Genomic DNA, 19753 nt, shown 5'->3' with positions numbered 1-19753 from the left:
AGTTTATGGAACATTGCTTTTTTCTGATTTTTATGATAGTTTTCTTAATAGTTCTATAAATCCTGGGCTTCAAGTACCTTCATCATTTCTCAGAAATATTTCTCCCATTTGCCAATTTCAGTTTTGTTCACGTTCACCAATGTGGATTGGTTACTAGTAGCAATGAAGAGCTTTCCATTTCAGTGTAACCTACTCTGAATGGCAGCTCTTATCTGACCTTGGCTGATTTTGAAAACTTAAGGATTCCCTTGTGTGATTAAAATTGGATGAGAACTAACGTAGAATGATTAACTGAGGGGATGGGCAAATATCCAAAAGAAGGCTGTGGCAAACCTGTCCATAATGTTACTAGGAAAACTACATTGATTCCTAGATCAGGGCTTTTCAACCTTTTCACCCATTGTACCACTTTTAGGATATAGCAACATCCGAGTACCACCAGTCACCTAGCAAGGTGTCAAAAACTTGATGACCCAAAAAAAAGGAAAAAAGTGATGAAGTACAGGTAGTCCTCGGCTTACAACAGTTCGCTTAGTGACTTTTCGAAGTTACACTGGCACTGAAAAAAGTGCCCCCAAGCCGCAGCCGAGCAAGACTCCTGCCTGCCCGCCTGGCGACACTCTTCCTCTTGTCCGAGGTTTTCATTGTTGTGAGCGTTTCTGTTGAGGATTGGCAGCAGTGGTAGGGTGGGGGGGGGTGTTTGGTTTTTATTCCCTCCCCTCTGCTGGGTGGTTGCAGCAGGTTTTGGTCACTTCACATGACCCTGGGACACTGTGACCGTCATAAACAGAATCAGTTGCCAAGCATCTGAATGTAAATCACAAGACCCTGGAGATGCTGCAACATTCCAGCTGATCGGTGCTTCTTCTGGACTCAGAAGTGCCATGATCAGCACCGAACTCCAGCTGGAGCCTGGCGAAGATCCTGACGCTTCCACTGAGCCCTGACAGCCCCAAAGAAGTGCTGATCCTGGCACTTCCGCTGAGCCCTGACAGCCCTGCAGCTCCAGCCATCTCTCGCTCAGGCTTGTGTGGTGCTGCCATTCCCCTCCCCCGCTACTTTTCTAGGATGGTCACGTACCACCTGCCAGGTGCCAATGTACCACAGGTGGTACCCATAACCACTGGTTGAAAAGCCCTGTCCTAGAACACCTAAATCTGATTAACTTGGAAACCTAATGTGCCAACAGTGCTTTTTCCAAAAGGCAACTGGACTTCCTCTGTTTTTTCTTTTGAAATCATTTCACACATCGAGGTGCGGTGGCATCCAAGAAGCTAAGTGAAACCTTTTCAGAGAAAAAAAAAACCATGAAAGCCCAGTTTCCTTTCAGAAGAAGCACCTTTGGCACAACCGTGACCTGGATTGTTGAGAGTGTCCATAGACATTTGGAAATCCAACTGATCTTCCCAAATATGATAGTTTATTTTTTAAAATTTTATTTGCCTCATATTTTTGTTTGGATGTGTTCTTAAATGATGAGTTTAAATTCATTTTTAGACTAAAGCATAAATCTCAAACTGTCCAGATTGTGAAATCCTGAGTGTAAGTTATTTATAGTTTTATGAGACATAAGTTTCTGTTTTACTTTAGATGCTAATTGCCAATGAAAGCTAGTATCTAAAATTGCTACTTCAGCTAACTATAAATATGGCTTGCTATTCATTCTGGAACATTTTGACCTGCTGCTGAGACACTTGAGAGAGAAACGTTAGCAGCTCAGCCACAGCTCACCCATACCACAAATTATGTGTTATGAGCCATTGTGGTGGCTGGAAGGAAGAACAATGTTTGCTGTTGCTCTTCTTCATTGTGAGAAGGGCCAAGACATGGAGTAAATTATTTTTATCTCAGTTATAAATGTTGGGATTAAAATAAAAACATCTTGTAATTCCTCTCTTGTGGTAAGATAAATTGGTGTCAAGGAATTCTTTCTTCCCAAGCATTTTGCTTTACAATTGTTTAGATGCACTGTGCTATAGTAAGCTAAGACTTATTTGCTTCTTAATGCCTGTGCTACATCTAGTAAATATATATCATGTTTTATTGTTTATTTTCTTGATGCAGCACAGGTATTAAAAAGGATTTTTAAGAAAAATAGTAGAAACACGTATTTTTTTATTGAATAAACAATTGCACAGGCAACTTTTTAGATCCCAGCTATCATTATTGAAAATTTGTATATAATAATAACAAAATTATTGAAAATTCGTATATAATAATAAACAAAAGAAAAAAAACAGAAGTGCAAGAAAAAAAGAAAACCAAAGTTAGGTAGATAACTTCCAGTCTTCTTTTCAACAGATAATTAACATTCTTATTGTCCCTCCTTCTTCTTAAATATATTAACAAGTCCTGTCACCTCTTCATTTAGTCCTCATCTTTCTTAGTGCAAATCCAGAATTCATCTTTATTTTTTTCTTCTTTTCAGAGAAATGTTTTTATAAGGCTTCCAGTCTTTCAAACAAGTGTTTGTTGTTTGTTTTCTGACCAAACTTGTTAGCTTCACAATTTCTGCAAATTCTGATATTTTCACAATTCATTCCATTATTTTTTACTGTTGTGTACACCAAGGGTCCCCAACCCCCGCTCCGTGGCATGTCAGCAATTGGTCCGCACAAACAAGCAAAGCCCCATCTGCAAGATCCAGGCAGCACACAAAACCACACACTCTCTGGTCCACGGAAAAACCTCTCCACGGAACCGGTCCCTGGTGCCCAAAAGCTGGGGATCTCTGGTGTACACAATAATCTTGTTGCTATTATCAGTGTCAATTTACTATGAGTCTTTTTAAATTCATTATCCATAAATTCCCATAAGAAAAGTTCTGCTTTCTTACCAGTATTAATCCTTAAAATCCTAGCTACCATTATGCAATGGCTTGGTGGCTCCAAAAATTGATTTTTTTTAAAAAAAGAAAACAAGTTCCAGACCTTATCCCTGACATATGAAGTAAAATCTCACCCAGAATCCTTTTGGCAAATCAGAATTCTTAAGACTTTTGGAAGAATTTTATTTTGTGTTAAATATGGCAGGTTGCATATATTTTAGGTGCAACAAGAGAAGCCATGTTTCTCATAAACTGTATATTGCATTGGTATGATTTTTGAGTTTTGAAATTACTACATTGAAGAATGATTGGTGTATTCATATAGTAAATGCACATACTAAAATGTGTTACTATTCTAGCTTAAATTATAGTTTGAGCTGGGGAAAAATGTATTTTTTACTTTTAATTACTCAGTTGAAAGGGCTTAGAATGCTGCTGGGACACTAAAACCCTAGATTCACTTAGTGTATTTCTTTAGCAATGTTATGGCTAAAGCAGACAGGTAAGGAATTTATAGATTCATGAAACCAGGGGAGTGACAGATTTGTATCCTCTGTGTCATAGTCCCTATTGTCCTTTTCCTTTCAGAAGTAAATTTTCCACTGTTGCTTTTCAACAATTAAAGTTTGATTTCTTTGATAATGGGTAATAAAGAACTTACAGACAATTCAACTCCAATTGAGACCAGTTTTCTCCAACAAAAACAATGGGTTAAGGTTAGGGTTCAAGCAGTATATAGTATTTCGACAATTGGCTGTCCAGTCTCTTTTTAAAAGCTTCCAGTGATGAAGCACCCACAGCTTCTGAAGGCAAGCTGTTCCATTAGTTTATTGTTTTAGGTTGCTTCTCTCCTTGATTAGTTTCCATCCGTTGCTTCTTGTCTTGTGCTTTCTGATGCTTTGCAAAATACACTGACCCCCCTTTTCTTTATGGCAGACTCTCAAATATTAGAACACTGCTATCATGTTGCCCCTAATTCTTCTTTTCATTAGACTAGATATCCCCAATTCCAGCAACCATTATTCATATATTTTAACCTCCAGCCCCCTAATTATTCTTGTTGCTCTTCTCTGCACTCTTTCCATAGTCTCAGCATCTTTTTTATATTGTGGTGACCAAAACTGGATGCAGGGAACTGGCCAGAAATTAGCATGGATTAATGTCAACAAATCTTGTGAGAGTAATCTTTCTCATTTGTTGATCAGTTTGGGAAGAGCTTTAGACATTCATTCATTCATTCATTCATTCATTCATTCATTCATTCATTCATTCATTCAGCATTTTTATGTTGCCTGTTGTGCCTCTACTTCAGCAAATCATTTGCTGAAATTCAGCTTCATCAAAGACAAAGTATTCCATTACATGTTGATTAGCAAGTCTGGGGAACCTTTAGAGGTATCAAGTGGGATGCCACCAAAATCAATTCTAGGTCCTGTATTTTTAATGCTTTTTATTAGTGATTTGGATGAAGAGAGTTTTTAAATTTTTAAATTTAATTATTTTGTTGTTGTTGCTGTTTTATTTTCAGGCTTTACAAAATTGGGTGTATAGTTAATACCAAGAATTCAAAGCTGTTTTACTAGTTTGTAAAAATCAACCAAAAGTAGCACAGTGGTCAACAGAGTTCTTCATTTAGAAAACAAAAGTAAATTTCCAAAGTACTTGTGCATAAACTTAGTTTGGTAACTGGTTTTAAATAGCAGTTGATTGTAAATTGAATACGGACTAACAGAAGGATGTGGCTACGAAGAAGACAAATCCAGTTTTATTCTGCATCAACAGAAATAGAATTTCCAAATTAAGGGAAGTTATAATTTCATTCTGTCCTTGCTAAAACCACACCTGAAGTACAATACGTAATCCTGGATGCTAAACTTTTGTTCAGAGAAATGCAGTGAACATTGAGGAGATTGAAGGAGCTGTGTATGTTTAATCTTGAGAAAACACACATTGGGGTGCTTCAAATATCTGAAAGGAATCATATAGAAGAAGACCATGATCTACTTTTTAGAGTACAGTTGATGGGATAATGGGTTTAAGGCAGGTTCTGTTTGAATGTAGGAAAAAATTCTTCTTGCCTGGGGGTACCATAATCCAGAGAGGTGAGGAGTCTCTCTATGCTGCAGAGACTGTTAATGTTTTGATTAGGATCCCTACATTGAGCATGGAGCTGGACTCAGTGACCAAAATGGCTCTTTCTGACTATTCTAAGAAAAATCTATCATGGATATTTTTCTTCTAAGGATTCTTTCTTAGAGCCAGCACAGGCACCTTTGTGCTCCTGATAAATACATGAATCTAAATTTAATGAGCTTTTTATTCATAAAGCATGTTTTTAAGCTTCTCTCCAACTGGTATTTAATGAATGCAGCAGCGGGGAAACAGTAGAACTATATCTCCATGCAAAATAGATGATCTATATGTAAAATTCTAAAACACTCTGTGCCTTTTTGAGAATGATTAAACCAGATGTCCAGTTATTTGAACATAGTAAAACAGATTAAAGATATGAAATATAAAAGATGAGATAAAAGATATGAAAAATAAGAGAAGAAAAGCACAAGGACCTAAAAAAATTGTATTTCCCAGTAAAAGACAGGCAAGTGTATTTCATTTGTTCTTGAATTTTTGTTAGCATCCACATAGCTGGGTAAAAATACAGTAGTGACCATTTTTTAAGACAGAACTACCGTGTTTCCCCAAAAATAAAACTTACCCTGAAAATAAGCCCTACCTTGATTTTTTTTGGGGTGGGCCTAATATAAGCCCTACCCCAAAATAAGCCCTATTTAAGACCCCGCCAACCCACCCGCCTCTTCCCCTTCACTCCCCTTCTGAGCCAGACTGCAGACATTTTTGGCCCCCTGGCCCCCTTTGCAGCTGAGCCAACACAGCCACCAAAGTGGCAGGCAGAGCCCCAGCAGGTCAGGGAGGGTGGTGAAGCAATTGGACATCCTGCCTGCAGTGCCCATGCCAGCTACTTCTTCCCTGCCAGAGCCGGAATGCTGCTGCATTTCAATAGATGCCGGCCTTCTCTCCAGCGGGTCTGGGCAGCTGCTAGGGAGAGAAGGGCCCATTTCGGCACTGGGGGGGGGTTGCCTTGCCACCTGCTTTCCAGTTGGAAGATCTGATTGAACTTTTTTTTTTAGTTCCACAAACTTGTTTTGCTTCGCCGCATGTGGTGGCAGAGAAATGTGATGGAGAAACTGACAGAGAAACATGACAGAGCTGGAAATTAGATTAGCAAAGAAATGTTTGGGGGAATCAAGGGCATTTGGGCGGTAGTGCACAAGCTCTCCAGAGAAGTGGCAGAGAAGTGTGACAGAGCTGGAAAGCAGGTGGCATGCAGAGCAGATGGGCTGGGATCTGCCATGCCTCATGGCAGCAGCATTGATGCGCGTGACACACAACGTCCTGCTGCAAGCAGCCAAAAGTGGCTACACGAATAAATGGGGCGGCGTGAGAGACCTGGCTATGGGAACCTGCGGCACAGTAAGCAGGACGCATGGAGCCCATTTCCCCCCCCCCCGTCACCTGCCAACCCTCATGGCAGTGGCACCGTCCTGCGAGTGGGCCAAAGTGGCCGCAGAAGTAGGGTGGAGGCCGTGGTGGGAAAAATAAGATCCCCTGAAAATAAAACCTAGTGCCTCTAGATGGGAGAGCTCACAGAAGGTTGTAGAAAATAAAAGTGCTAAGGTCCTGTGGGATTTTCAGATGCAGACAGACAGGCAGGAAGTGGCCCATCAACCAGACATTATGGCAGGAGACAAAGACCAGAGACAACTGTGGTGATAGTCATAGCGGTGCCAAGTAACAACAGTATCAGGAAGAAGTATGAAAAACGGGTCTTATTTGGGGGGGAAACATGGGTAAGTGCAACTAATTGTTATCATGGAGAAAGAGGTTGAATTCCAAGAGAGGAGTAAAAAGTTCAGTATAGCTGACTGTCTTAATATTTGTTAAATGGAACATGTATGTTCATAGACAATGGATTACTAAAATGCTACAGAATTTTCAATTGTATAAGGCAGCTTCCAGTTTTACCTACGTGAAATAGGCTCAGCAGGGATTGAAGATTTTAAATTCACTACATGCTGAGCTTATGTTAAGGACACAGACGTTCTTTGCACCCATCCTTGTTAGCTTCTTTGAAACCACTGAAACTGTAAATTATAAAGTAATGGAATTAAAAAAATCTGTTTGAAACAAGAATCAAGGGAAAAAAGTCTAACTCAAAAAATTAATATATTAATATTACTCATTTAAATATCAGAATTACAAACGATCTCATTTTTTCTCAAATTGCATGCATTGCTTTTATAAGGCAACATTTTACTAACCTAAGGATATTTTAAGATGCAATCTTGAAAAATAATATTATGTGGTTGGTTTGTTTTTGATTAGGTTAAACCTGATATTTGAATCCATCTATAGTCAGCAGTAAGCTATGGTTTGAACAAATGAAGCAAGACAAAAGTCACAAGTGTCTGGTTTGCATATCAAACTAAGCAAAAACAAGTAACATGATTATTTTATTAATTTATATAAAGCAGAGTTAGTTCTGTTTCTTCTGTTTAAAAAAATTCATATACTCACATAGTATTGAGTCTTGTGAGAATTTGCTGAAATGTTTTGAAAATAAGATGGAGGTACTAGTTTTACATATTAATACCTTCCTCTGGAGATTGGTATCTGTGTGTGTGTGTGTGTGTGTGCGCACACACACACACACACACACACACACACATATGTATGTATATGTATTCATTCTCTCTCTCTCTCCCTCCCTCCTTCCCTCCCTCCCTTTATGGGTGGTCTGTGTCTTCCTCAATCATGGCTTCTCTATCAGAAACCTGGGAGTTTGAGGGTTCTGCACTGTGTTCCTAGCACTGCCCACTCTTCTGGATAGAGAGCTGTGATGTTCTGGGATCTGTTGGAGCCATTCTTCTCAGCTTAGGAGTCACAGCCTTGAGTGCTCCTACCATTACTGGGATCACTTCGGCCTTTACTTTCCACATCCTTGTACTTCACCAGTTTTTCATACTCCTTCCTGATACTGTTGTCACTTGGCACCGCTATGTCTATCACCACAGTTGTCACTGGTCTTTGTCTCTTGCCATAATGTCTGGTTGATGGGCCACTTCCTGCCTGTCTGTCTGGATCTGAAAATCCCACAACACCTTAGCCACAACCTTCTGTGAGCTCTCCCATCTAGAGTTAGGAAGGTCTAGTTCAGGGGTCGGCAACCTAAAAAAGAAAAAGAGCCACTGGGAACCGGTTCCATCACAAATTAAAAAAAGAGGGAGCCGCGTGCGTGTGTCCGTGCATGCGCATGCGCAAAAAGGTTTTTTGCGCATGTGCGGACGCACGCGGCTGCCATTTTTTAAAAAATGAGTTGGAACCGGTTCCCGGTTGCCCGACGGCGACGGCCCATCTGCAAAGCTGCCGCTTTCGGCAGCTTTGCAGACGGGCCGTGGCAGCTTCCTCAAAGAGCGGCGCCCCTGCCCATTCCGAGAGGTGCGCGCGCACCTCTCCGAACGACCTCCGCGCGAATGGGCAGCGGTGCCGCTCTTTGAGGAAGCTGCCGCGGCCCGTCTCAGCTTCCTCAAAAAGAGAGGCGCCCCTGCCCATTCCGAGAGGTGCGCGCGCACCTCTCCGAACGACCGGAGGTGCGCGCGTACCTCCGTGCGAAGGGGCAGCGGCGCCGCTCTTTGAGGAAGCTGCCGAAAGGTTTGGGGAGGTGCGCGCGCAACTCCGGTCGTTCGGAGAGGTGCGCGCGCACCTCTCGGAATGGGCAGGGGCGCCGCTCTTTGAGGAAGCTGCCGCGGCCCGTCTGCTAAGCTGCCGCTTTCGGCAGCTTCAGAGACGGGCCGCGGCAGCTTCCTCAAAGAGCGGCACCGCTGCCCCTTCACGCGGAGGTACGCGCGCACCTCCGCCCATTCGGGGAGGTGCGCGTGCACCTCTCCAAACGGGCAGTGCCACTCTCCATTTGGAGAGGTGCGCGCGCACCACTGCCCGTTGGAAGAGGTGCGCGCGCACCGGGCGGCTGGGAGCCGCAAGAGACGGCTCAAAGAGCCGCATGTGGCTCCGGAGCCGCAGGTTGCCGACCTGTGGTCTAGTTAGCCCATATTCTGTGCAGATGTTTCTGTACACAATGCCAGGTACTTGATTGTGCCGATTCAGGCTATGTTGTTCCTGCTTGCTTCTTAATCCTACCACTCTGTGTTAGACTGCCTCTGAGTTCTCTCCTCATAGTTGGCACCTTGAGTCCTTTTCTTTTTGCTTCTTTTTAAAAAAATATCAGATACAAGCTATGCTGTCTCCCTCCCCTCTCCTTTAGATCTAGAGCTGTCATTCTTCAGATGAAAAGGCCCCTTTTGACTATGAGAGACTTTTGATCCAGCATAGCTCTTTTTTACTGGTGGAATGAGGGGAGAAGACTTATTTGCTGTTTTTTTTCCTTTCACCTATAATTCTTTGTTTATTAAAAAAAAAGAAAAAGAAAAAATACACTCCTGCTATATTTTATTTATTAAATGCAATAGATGACTTGCATTAGGTCATAGGCAGGAAGTACCCTATGACTAATCTGAACTATGGAAGTTTTTAAAAAAATATATTTTATTGATTTTTTTGCAATAACAATCTTTAGTGCTTAGTAAACTGTGTTGTCTGGGTTGATATATTTGAAAAAAATCAATAATAATTTCTATAATTCCTTGATCTTGCCTTCTTCCAATGTTATTTTCCCTTGCCAACATTAGATAAATATAATAATATTTTCTATACATACAAGGTTGGATAAAAACATTTTTGTGTTTATACAAATAACAATAACATCCATATATAACATCTTTTCTAATTAATTTATGTTTCAATTGTATTTGTAAAAATCATCTTGTTAGGTCACTATGTGTCCTATTTTCAAAATTTTTATTTAAACTTAATTTTCCCTCAGTATTCAAATGATTGTTTATGTTTACAAAAAAAGAAAAAGAAAAAAAATACACTCCTGCTATATTTTATTTATTAAATGCAAGAGATGACTTGCATTAGGTCATAGGCAGGAAGTTCCCTATGACTCATTTGAACTATGGAAGTTCTTGATTCAGTGCACAAGAGGTTTGTTTGGAAAACCCTGAGTTCTCTACGTCTTCTACTGCATGGAGAAACCAAATGAGTAGAAGAGGTTCTCCATTGCAAACTATCAATATATATTCATGGAGAATAACTCCAGCCCTGCCCTTTTGCAACTTGTCCATAATCTCCCTAAATGTAAATAGATAGGAAAGTTTTTCAGTATCACCAGGAAAGGCTTATTATGTGTGTTCCAGGCTAAGTTGTTATTTATATTATTAAACTTCATGCTTGAAATTAGGTCTTTTCCTTATTTGTTCTCTGTAATTTATGGTAGGTGTTAAAATATCATCTTCATAAATGGATTCAGAATTCTTAAAAAATAGAGATACAGTCCATTCCAATTTAATTTAAATTGCCTCTAATAGTTCAAGTTCCAAGTTTTTTGAGTCTTCATATTGAACTTGCAAGGGCATTTTTTTCTGCAAACTGTATTGTGATCCACTAGCTGCAGTTTGTTCTAACAATAGACTGGATATCCCTCTTGTTTACATAAGTGAAAGAATTTCAAAAAGACATTATATATCCCTAGAAGTTACCTGAGTTTCAGGAAATACCGACACTCTTGATATTCTTTATGTGGAACCAGAACAAAACATTGCTGAAAAAGAGAAAGTTATGAACAAGACCCAGTGTTCTATACTTCATATTTCTGTAGTAGGATATATAGATTTTCAATGAACTCTTATATGCCACTGCCAGGAACTGTCAGCCGTTACTTTCCCTTTTATGCAAACAGTAATACAGTGTTGATTATTGTAAAGTACGTGTCTTGACATAATAGATATCTGAAGAAGCAAAAGAGCTTATCTGCTTCATTTAGAACTTTGCTCTTGTATATGCATGTCAGATTAGCTACACATGTTAGTTTACATAATCAAGACTTGTTAATAATTCAGAGGACATATTGTGGAGTGAGTAAGGCGTTGGCTCTTGAAATAACATTCTTCTTAATACATGCTGCTTTGTAATATAGTAGATTCTCCTGAAATATATTGTATTAAATGTATTGTAAACTTTTTCAAAATGATTTCTCTTGCCTTGGCAAATTATGATTGAATATTTAATTTGAAAGTCATTGAAATTATTATTGGATGTTCTTTATTATTATGATTAATAATATATATAATATCATTATTACGATGTTTATTATTATCTGAAACATAGTCCACTGAAGATAGAGGTTAGTGCTGAATATTACAGTGAATTCTTTCTAGAGCTAACAATTGGAATGTTTTGGATAGCATATTAATTAGCAGAAAAAACTTCTAAACAAACTTAATTAAATAGTGTAATTAACTGTTTATTTTCTGCTTGGGCTTCAAAGATAAAAGATCTCATTTATTCATACTATAAGTAGTAAAATCTAACACTTCAGCATTTCCATTGGATCTGGTTGCCCAAGAATCAGATCTCTTAATCACTTCTCTAGTAGTGCCCAAATACAAATGTGCAGCAGATACATAGTTGTTATTTAACTATTGAAATTATTGTGCTTGATGAATTACTAATTTTATGAGAAAATCAGTGAAAAGCAAAGGAAGGACAAACTGTGTATGAGAAGCTATGTATGGGATCTCTGCATGTGTCATGTATACCTTGTGATATAGTTATTGATTTATTTCCTGCATTTATTTTTTTTCCTATAAATAACTCAAGGCAGCAAATGTGCTTAGCCTGGTGCCTTAACCATTAGATGAAACTGGCTTTCTTTTGAAACTCATGTCTAAACATACTTAGGAGAAAATAGATGGGTGGATCTAAAATAAATTGGAACACTTAAAATAGCTCATTGGTTGGGGTATATCATTGATCTGACATTAGTAGTTCATGCTTTAACTTCAGATGTGTTATACGTTGGATTTTGATTTTCTTATAAACAACAAGCACACACAAGATAAAAGGAGAAATAAAGAGCATGTTACAATTCGGTCAAATGTGAATTTTGAATCTGTTTACATTGGATTATTGTATTGACACATTAAGATTTTATGGAGTTACAACTTTTTCTCATGTGATTTTGATAATGGATAACTATGAAGCTGTATCTATAATATGAGAAATTTTGAGCAGCTAAATTCATTTGTTCTGATCAGTTTTTAAAAGAATTGATGGATGAAGCGCATTTTCTTCCTGGATTGGATTTAACACTTGATCCTTGTCCCAAAGAAAGACAGTTTATCTTTTCAAACTGTCCTTCCAAGCGAAATTACAATCCAGGACTCAGAAAATTGGTGTGCAATGTGGATTTCTTTACTAAGAGGCCTGATGCAATTCCTGACCAGGTGTTTTATGTGAAAAGCAACAAGTTAAGAAATGCTGCTGTAGGCTCTTTGTCAGTAATTATGTCTCATCTGGATAAAATTTATAATTTGTGTGTTTCTTGAGTACAAGAAAGGAAAAAGAGAGAGACAGTTTATAAAGTAAAATATTTGGAAAACACATCTTTTCCTGAATGGAACAATTTCCATCAAGTTTTTTACATAGATGATCTGTATCTATAAAAAAGGCAGAAATATACTGAATGTTAAATGTTGTGTTACTTGTACTACAGATAGAACTCAATTTACAACCATTCTTTTAGCAACTGTTCAAAGTTACAATGGCACTGAAAAAGATTACTTACAATCGGTCCTTGCACTTACTATGGATGTAGCTTCCCCATGGCCATATGAACGAAATTCAGGCACTTGGCAACTGGCATGTATTTATAAGGTTGCAGAGTCCCAGGGTCATATGATCACTATTTGCTATCTTCCCAGCCAGCTTCTGACAAGCAAAGCCAATGGGAAAAGCCAAATTTGTTTGATTCACTTATCTAATGCAGTGATCCGCTTAAGAACTGTGACAAAAACGTAAAATTGGGTGTGACTCATTTAACCACTGCCTTGCTTAGCAATGGATATTCTACTCCCAATTGTGGTCGTAAGTCAAGGACTACTTGTATTTAATATAAATTCAATTTTGAACAAGCTCAGAAAGATTGCAGCAAACATCCAGCAATATCAGGCATCTTTGATTAGCATTTCTGAGCTCAGGGATGTGAAAAAGAAATGATATCATTTGATAATTTGAAGAAGAGGGATTGGAGAATAATAATAATATTCATGGCATGGAAAAACTTAGCATTCCTTAACAAAAAGCAATAATATGTAGAATTTCATTGTAGAGTCCAAGAAAAATGCTGTGAATTTTGAGATTCAGTACCACATAGTTAGCAAAATTAGTTTTTCCATATACTGGGAATGTGTCAGGGTAAATTCTGAAATTATACTGCAAACATTGGGTGATCTTTTTGAAATATTTTAAGGCTAGATTTTTAAAAAATGGTGTGTTAACCACCAGCATCATCTGCACTCAAAACACCCTGCATGCAGTTAAAAATAATCTGCTTGCAAATTTTGCTCAAAGGCATTCTTTCCATGAAAAATGAAACTGTCTTTCTTGTGACCTTTCCCAACTGGGCATGCAAATTTGTTGGACTTTTCAAAGGCAAACCATTCACAATTTGATGTGCTGTGCTTAATTGCAATGTCGCAGTTGGAGACTCAGCGTGAATAGTCCCAAATTGGTATCTTCTGGGAAATGTATGGCATGATCAGTGCTTTGGTTTTGCCGTAGGAGTAGTCTGCAAAGGAATTTAATAGTGTCTCTAGAGGAAATTTGAGCTAAGAGTGGAGAATTGGAGCATTATCCAACCCTGTGGCCTTTATCTAGATTGAGATTCAGTGCATATTTGGAAAATGACTGCTAATGTATCCTTGACATATCTTATTAATAGAATCTTTACCAGTGAAAATCATCCTTATAAGTAGATTGCATTGGAATCAGGTTGTTTTGTTATTCATTGGCTACTGTGTCTAATGCACAATAGTAATTGGTGGATTTTTTTAAAAAAAAATCAGCTGAGCAAGTAAGGAAAGGGGATTTTTAGTTAATATTTAATTAAGCTCCATTGGGATATGAAGATCAAGAGGAACTTTAACTTTCATTTTAAAAATTGTTTTTAATATCCTTTTTTTAACTTATATTTTGCCCTTTCTCCAAAGAGTTGAGAGCAGTGACTATGAGGTTATCCCAGTTTATCTTCAGAACCTTACAATGTTAGAAATCTTGATCATTCTATGTGCTTCAGAAACTGATTGAGTTTAAACCTATGTAACAACTTAGAATTTATGTCTCTCACACCACTATATATATTTAGTTGTTTTTTTCTTTAGGAAGCTCAGAATGGTTATTCTGGTTGCTATTTGACTTTAGAGAGATTTAGTTTTAACAATTACAGGCAGCAAATATATTCAGGTAGTTCATAGCATTTTCTGTGTTAATGCTATTTTCATGAATAAGTCCCTCCCTCCCCTATTTTGCAGAGATTCGAGCCCAGCTTATTGAACAACTGAAATGTCTTGACCAGCAATGTGAACTAAGAGTCCAACTACTCCAGGATTTGCAGGATTTTTTTCGCAAGAAAGCTGAAATTGAAATGGATTACTCCAGGAACTTGGAGAAGCTGGCTGAACGATTTCTGGCAAAAACAAGGAGCACCAAAGATCAGCAATTCAAGTAAATCATTTCTTCTCGGAGGAAATGGGATCTGGGGAGCGAGGGGGAAGCCATAAAACTGGGAAGATGCCAGTTATCAGCATGCAAATCACATTGCTTTATGAATGTCATAGTCAGGTTATTGTTGGTTTATATTTCATTTACAATGCAAATATCAGAGAGTTCCATTTTCCCTCAATTCCAGTGTTAGCTAAAGTGCAGGGGTCAGCATTTGTGCTCAGGTCTTGATGGCTTGCATAATGGAAAGATTAGAAGATTCTGTGAAATCTAGTGTTTCTATGTGAACAGCTTTCTGTAATGCAGAAAGTTCTGATCCAGATTGTAGACATAACTCGCATCCTTCTATAGAAGACAAGATTAAACAAAGTTTTTTAAACTTTACAACTGCATTTTGTTGTTAATCATGACTATTTCTAGTTATTGTCAGTTTGAAATAGTTTGGCTTTGACACCCAAGAAGAATTTTAAACACACAACTTCTGCCCTTTTCAACTATAATATGCAAATATATGGATGATGGTTGTCTGCTGTAAAGGAGGAACTGGAAATAAGCTTCTCTCTGTAGGAAGATGGTGTGGCTGAGTCAGTTATTGTGACTCTTTTGAAACTGAGAGGAAATGTTGCTCTATCACTGTAGAGGCTCAGTTTTGGGTAGATTTCAAGTGCCGTGTAAGTCAGTTATGCTTTTATTGTAAAGCTATAGTACAGAATTTTGTAAGTCTGAATATGCTTCTCTCTCCTTTCACTTATGTTCATGAGAACTAGGGACTACTCATGTTGCAGTACATTTTTTGCTCTGGATTCAGGCACCTTATTTTGATAGTGCTCTTAATGCAATCCCTCAAGGTTATTCCCTTGGCTCTAAACAAGTGGAGACTTAATTGTGTCATTGTTGTATTTGTCGTTGTTGTTGTTCAGTCACTGAGTTGTATCCAATTCTTCGCAACCCTATGGACCATAGTATGCCAGCCCCCCCCCATCCTCCACTATCTCCTGCAGTTTGTCCAAATTCATGCTCATTGCATTGATGACACTATCTAACCATTTCAACCTCTTCTGTCCCTTTCTCCTTTTGCCTTCAATCTTCCCCCAACATCAGGTTCTTTTCCAATGAGTCCTCTCTTCTCATTTGGTGGCCAAAGTATTTGAGATTCAGCTGACTTGGTTGTACACACAAATAGATATTTAAATTTGCCCAAGGCTTATATTGAAACAACAGTATGAAGATAGTCATCTGTTCCCAAGAAATTTGTATTCCAAATGTTTGAAGGATATTAGATTCTCTTAAAATATTCTATAGACATAATATATTATTCTATTATGGATAAAAACAAGCATATCTAGGATGTAATTCACGTTGTACTCTCAGTGGTGGCTATTTTTGGAGTTATTTATACACTTTTAAAGCTATCTGCTTAAACATTTTTAATCCTTTTGCATTTTGAATTTCTCCAGCATGATAGATGGAGAATCCACGAATGGGTTAACTCTGTCTTCCTGCCCAATTAGACTTAAGTCAGTCAAACTTGCCATGCCTCTCCTGGGCCAGGACACCTCCCAGTCACGACTTAGTCTGTGCCCAGAATAGACGTGGTAATTTTGGCTCCCAGAATCTTGCTGAGTCATCTCTTCTGAGTAATTAAGCAGGTCGTATATATATATATACCGTATATACTTGAGTATAAGCCGACTCGAGTATAAGCCGAGACCCCCAATTTTACCCCCAAAAACTGGAAAAAGTTATTGACTCGAGTATAAGCCGAGGCTGAGAAATGCAGCAGCTGGAGGCTGGATCCCCCTGCTGAGATGAGAGAACGGGGTGGCAAGCCGCCGAGAGAATGGGGCGGTGGAGTGCTCCGCCGAGAGAATGGGGCGGCTTGCTGTTCTCTCGGTGCAGCACGGCAGAGGCTGGATCTCGCGAAAGAAGTCTCCGCTGAGCGAGAGAATGAGGCGTCTCGGCGCCCATTTTCTCGGTGAAGACTTCTTTCAGGGGATGCAGCTTCTGCTGCCCCTTTCTCTCAGCTGCCCAGTGGAACAGCTTGCCACCAGAAATCAAGAGTGCTCCATCACTGGAGGTTTTTAAGAAGAGACTGGACATTCACCTGTCTGAGATGGTATCGGTCAGTGGTGGCGAAACTTTTAGAGACCGAGTGCCCAAACCGCAAGCCAAAACCCACTTGTTTATCACAAAGTGCCAAGGCAGCATCGGCATTCTGGTGCCCTCAGGGGAGGGGACAGGGAGGCGCCTCTGAGTGCCGTCTCTGGCACGAAAAAAAAGGGGGAGCAAAAAATGGGCCACCGTACCGCAAGGCACAAAAACGCCAACCGCCGTGCCGCAGGGTGCAGATACAAGGCACCGCATCACGTGAGAACGGGGCTGGGCTAGTGAGTATCACGCAGGCACTAGCCCCGCCCCCTTTGCAGCATGTGCCTGCTCGTGGCCCCGTGCGCGCATGCACGCATGTAAAATGCTTCCCCCTCCCTTTTCTTCCAGTCCACCAACCAACAAGGACCTGCTGCTGACAGCGGTGGTGGCGCACGTGCCAACAGAGAGGGCTCTGAGTGCCACCTCTGGCAGGCGTGCCATAGGTTCACCACCACTGGTATAGGTCCTCCTGCTTGAGCAAGGGGCTGGACTAGAAGACCTCCAAGGTCCCTTCCAGCTCTATTCTATTCTATTCTATTCTATTCTATTCTATTATTCTATTCTATTCTATTCTATTCTATTCTATTCCATTCACTTTCTATATTTCTATTCTATTCTATTCTATTCTATTCTATTCTATTCTATTCACTTTCTATATTTCTATTCCATTCTATTCTTATTACCATTCTCTATTCTATTCTATTCTATTCTATTCTATTTATTCTATTCTATTCTATTCTATTCTATTCACTTTCTATATTTCTATTCTATTCTATTCTTATTACCATTCTCTATTCTATTCTATTCTATTCTATTCTATTCTATTCTATTCTATTCTATTCTATTCTATTCTATTCACTTTCTATATTTCTATTCTATTCTATTCTATTCCATTCACTTTCTATATTTCTATTCTATTCTATTCTATTCTATTCACTTTCTATATTTCTATTCTATTCTATTCTATTCTATTCCATTCACTTTCTATTCTATTCTATTCTATTCTATTCTATTCTATTCTATTCTATTCTATTCTATTCTATTCTATTCACTTTCTATATTTCTATTCTATTCTATTCTATTCTATTCTATTCTATTCACTTTCTATATTTCTATTCTATTCTATTCCATTCACTTTCTATATTTCTATTCTATTCTATTCTATTCTATTCTATTCTATTCTATTCTATTCTATTCTATTCTATTCTATTCTATTCTATTCACTTTCTATATTTCTATTCTATTCTGTTCTGTTCTGTTCTGTTCTGTTCTGTTCTACGTTCTGTTCCAATCCATTCCATATTTTCTATTCCATTCTGTTCCACTGTCAGAGCCCATCGGAGGCAACCCAGTCAGCCCAAACAGGAGTTACACTAAGGCTACGCAGCCTCTCCTCTCAACCTGAACCCCTCCTTACCTTTCCTTTTATCTGCATCCTATTTTTAACTGCCGGCTCTGCCCTGCCCTATTTTGTCCTTGAGCACTCGTGAGCTCATCAAGAACAGAAGGTAACCGTGGTTGGAAAGGCAGGGCAAGATCTGCAAGATCCCCATTTGCATTTGACTTTGCCATCCCATCTGGTTTGAGATAACACACCACACACACACACACACACACACACACACAGAGAGAGAGAGAGAGAGAGAGAGAAAGAGAGAGAGAGAGAGAGAGAGAGAGAGAGAGAGAGAGAGAGAGACGCACACCTCAGCAAAAAAGAAAGAAAGAAAAAGAAGTATTAGAAGAGGCAAAGAGCCCCTGTGGGTAGGAGTGAGGATGGGGAGAAACAGCAAGAAGACCGGGTGGGGTGGGGTGGGTTAATCACTAAACCTTCCAGTGTTTAACCAAAGCAGCTTTTGCATTTGTCAAGCTCTGCTAGCAGGGCACTGGACGGGCCTGGCGGAGCTGCTGAAGGTGAACGGGAGAAGGTGAGTCTTCGCCGAGAAAATCTCAGCGCCCATTTTCTCGGCGAAGACTTCTTTCGGGGGATGCAGCTTCTGCCGCCCCTTTCTCTCAGCTGCCCAGCTAAGAGAAGGGGTGACAGAGGCTGGATCCTCCGAAACAAGTCTCCATGAGACGAGAGAACAAGGCATTGGAGCGCTCCGCGAAGTGTGGGGTGGGGAAGCTTGCCGCCCATTGTCTCAGCGACGAAGACTTCTTTCGGGGGATGCAGCTTCTGCCGCCCCTTTCTCTCAGCTGCCCAGCTAAGAGAAGGGGTGACAGAGGCTGGATCCTCCGAAACAAGTCTCCGTGAGACGAGAGAACAAGGCGTTGGAGCGCTCCGCGAAGTGTGGGGTGGGGAAGCTTGCCGCCCATTCTCTCAGCGACGAAGACTTCTTTCGGGGGATGCAGCTTCTGCCGCCCCTTTCTCTCAGCTGCCCAGCTAAGAGAAGGGGTGACAGAGGCTGGATCCTCCGAAACAAGTCTCCGTGAGACGAGAGAACAAGGCGTTGGAGCGCTCCGCGAAGTGTGGGGTGGGGAAGCTTGCCGCCCATTCTCTCAGCGACGAAGACTTCTTTCGGGGGATGCAGCTTCTGCCACCCCTTTCTCTCAGCTGCCCAGCTAAGAGAAGGGGTGACAGAGGCTGGATCCTCCGAAACAAGTCTCCGTGAGACGAGAGAACAAGGCGTTGGAGCGCTCCGCGAAGTGTGGGGTGGGGAAGCTTGCCGCCCATTCTCTCAGCGACGAAGACTTCTTTCGGGGGATGCAGCTTCTGCCGCCCCTTTCTCTCAGCTGCCCAGCTAAGAGAAGGGGTGACAGAGGCTGGATCCTCCGAAACAAGTCTCCGTGAGACAAGAAAACAAGGCGTTGGAGCGCTCCGCGAAGTGTGGGGTGGGGAAGCTTGCCGCCCATTCTCTCAGCGACGAAGACTTCTTTCGGGGGATGCAGCTTCTGCCGCCCCTTTCTCTCAGCTGCCCAGCTAAGAGAAGGGGTGACAGAGGCTGGATCCTCCGAAACAAGTCTGCATGAGACAAGAGAACAAGGCGTTGGAGCGCTCCGCGAAGTGTGGGGTGTGGGGAAGCTTGCCGCCCATTCTCTCAGCGACGAAGACTTCTTTCGGGGGATGCAGCTTCTGCCGCCCCT

General features: G+C 40.3%; 2 protein-coding genes across 3 annotated transcripts in view; both read left to right on the top strand.

Annotated features, from left to right (window-relative positions):
- The window catches only part of SRGAP2 (SLIT-ROBO Rho GTPase activating protein 2), a 230891-nt gene that overhangs the window by 62104 nt on the left and 149034 nt on the right, over nt 1-19753 (top strand). For both annotated transcript variants that reach the window (XM_083357482.1, XM_083357481.1), the window contains exon 3: nt 14335-14527. In XM_083357482.1, the coding sequence (XP_083213608.1) occupies nt 14335-14527 (193 nt within the window). The remainder of the gene's footprint in view (nt 1-14334; nt 14528-19753) is intronic.
- Nucleotides 14552-18720, top strand: LOC310637633 (uncharacterized protein; the record flags this gene model as incomplete). The annotated part of the gene is made up of 3 exons (XM_083358135.1): nt 14552-14644; nt 17167-18144; nt 18552-18720. The coding sequence occupies 3 exons, from the start codon at nt 14552-14554 to the stop codon at nt 18579-18581; spliced, it is 1101 nt and encodes a 366-aa protein (XP_083214261.1). The 3' UTR covers nt 18582-18720.

Source organism: Vipera ursinii (assembly GCF_947247035.1).
Source record: "Vipera ursinii genome assembly, chromosome: 3".
Taxonomy (NCBI): domain Eukaryota; kingdom Metazoa; phylum Chordata; class Lepidosauria; order Squamata; family Viperidae; genus Vipera; species Vipera ursinii.
This window is presented reverse-complemented; position numbering and strand designations above follow the sequence as displayed.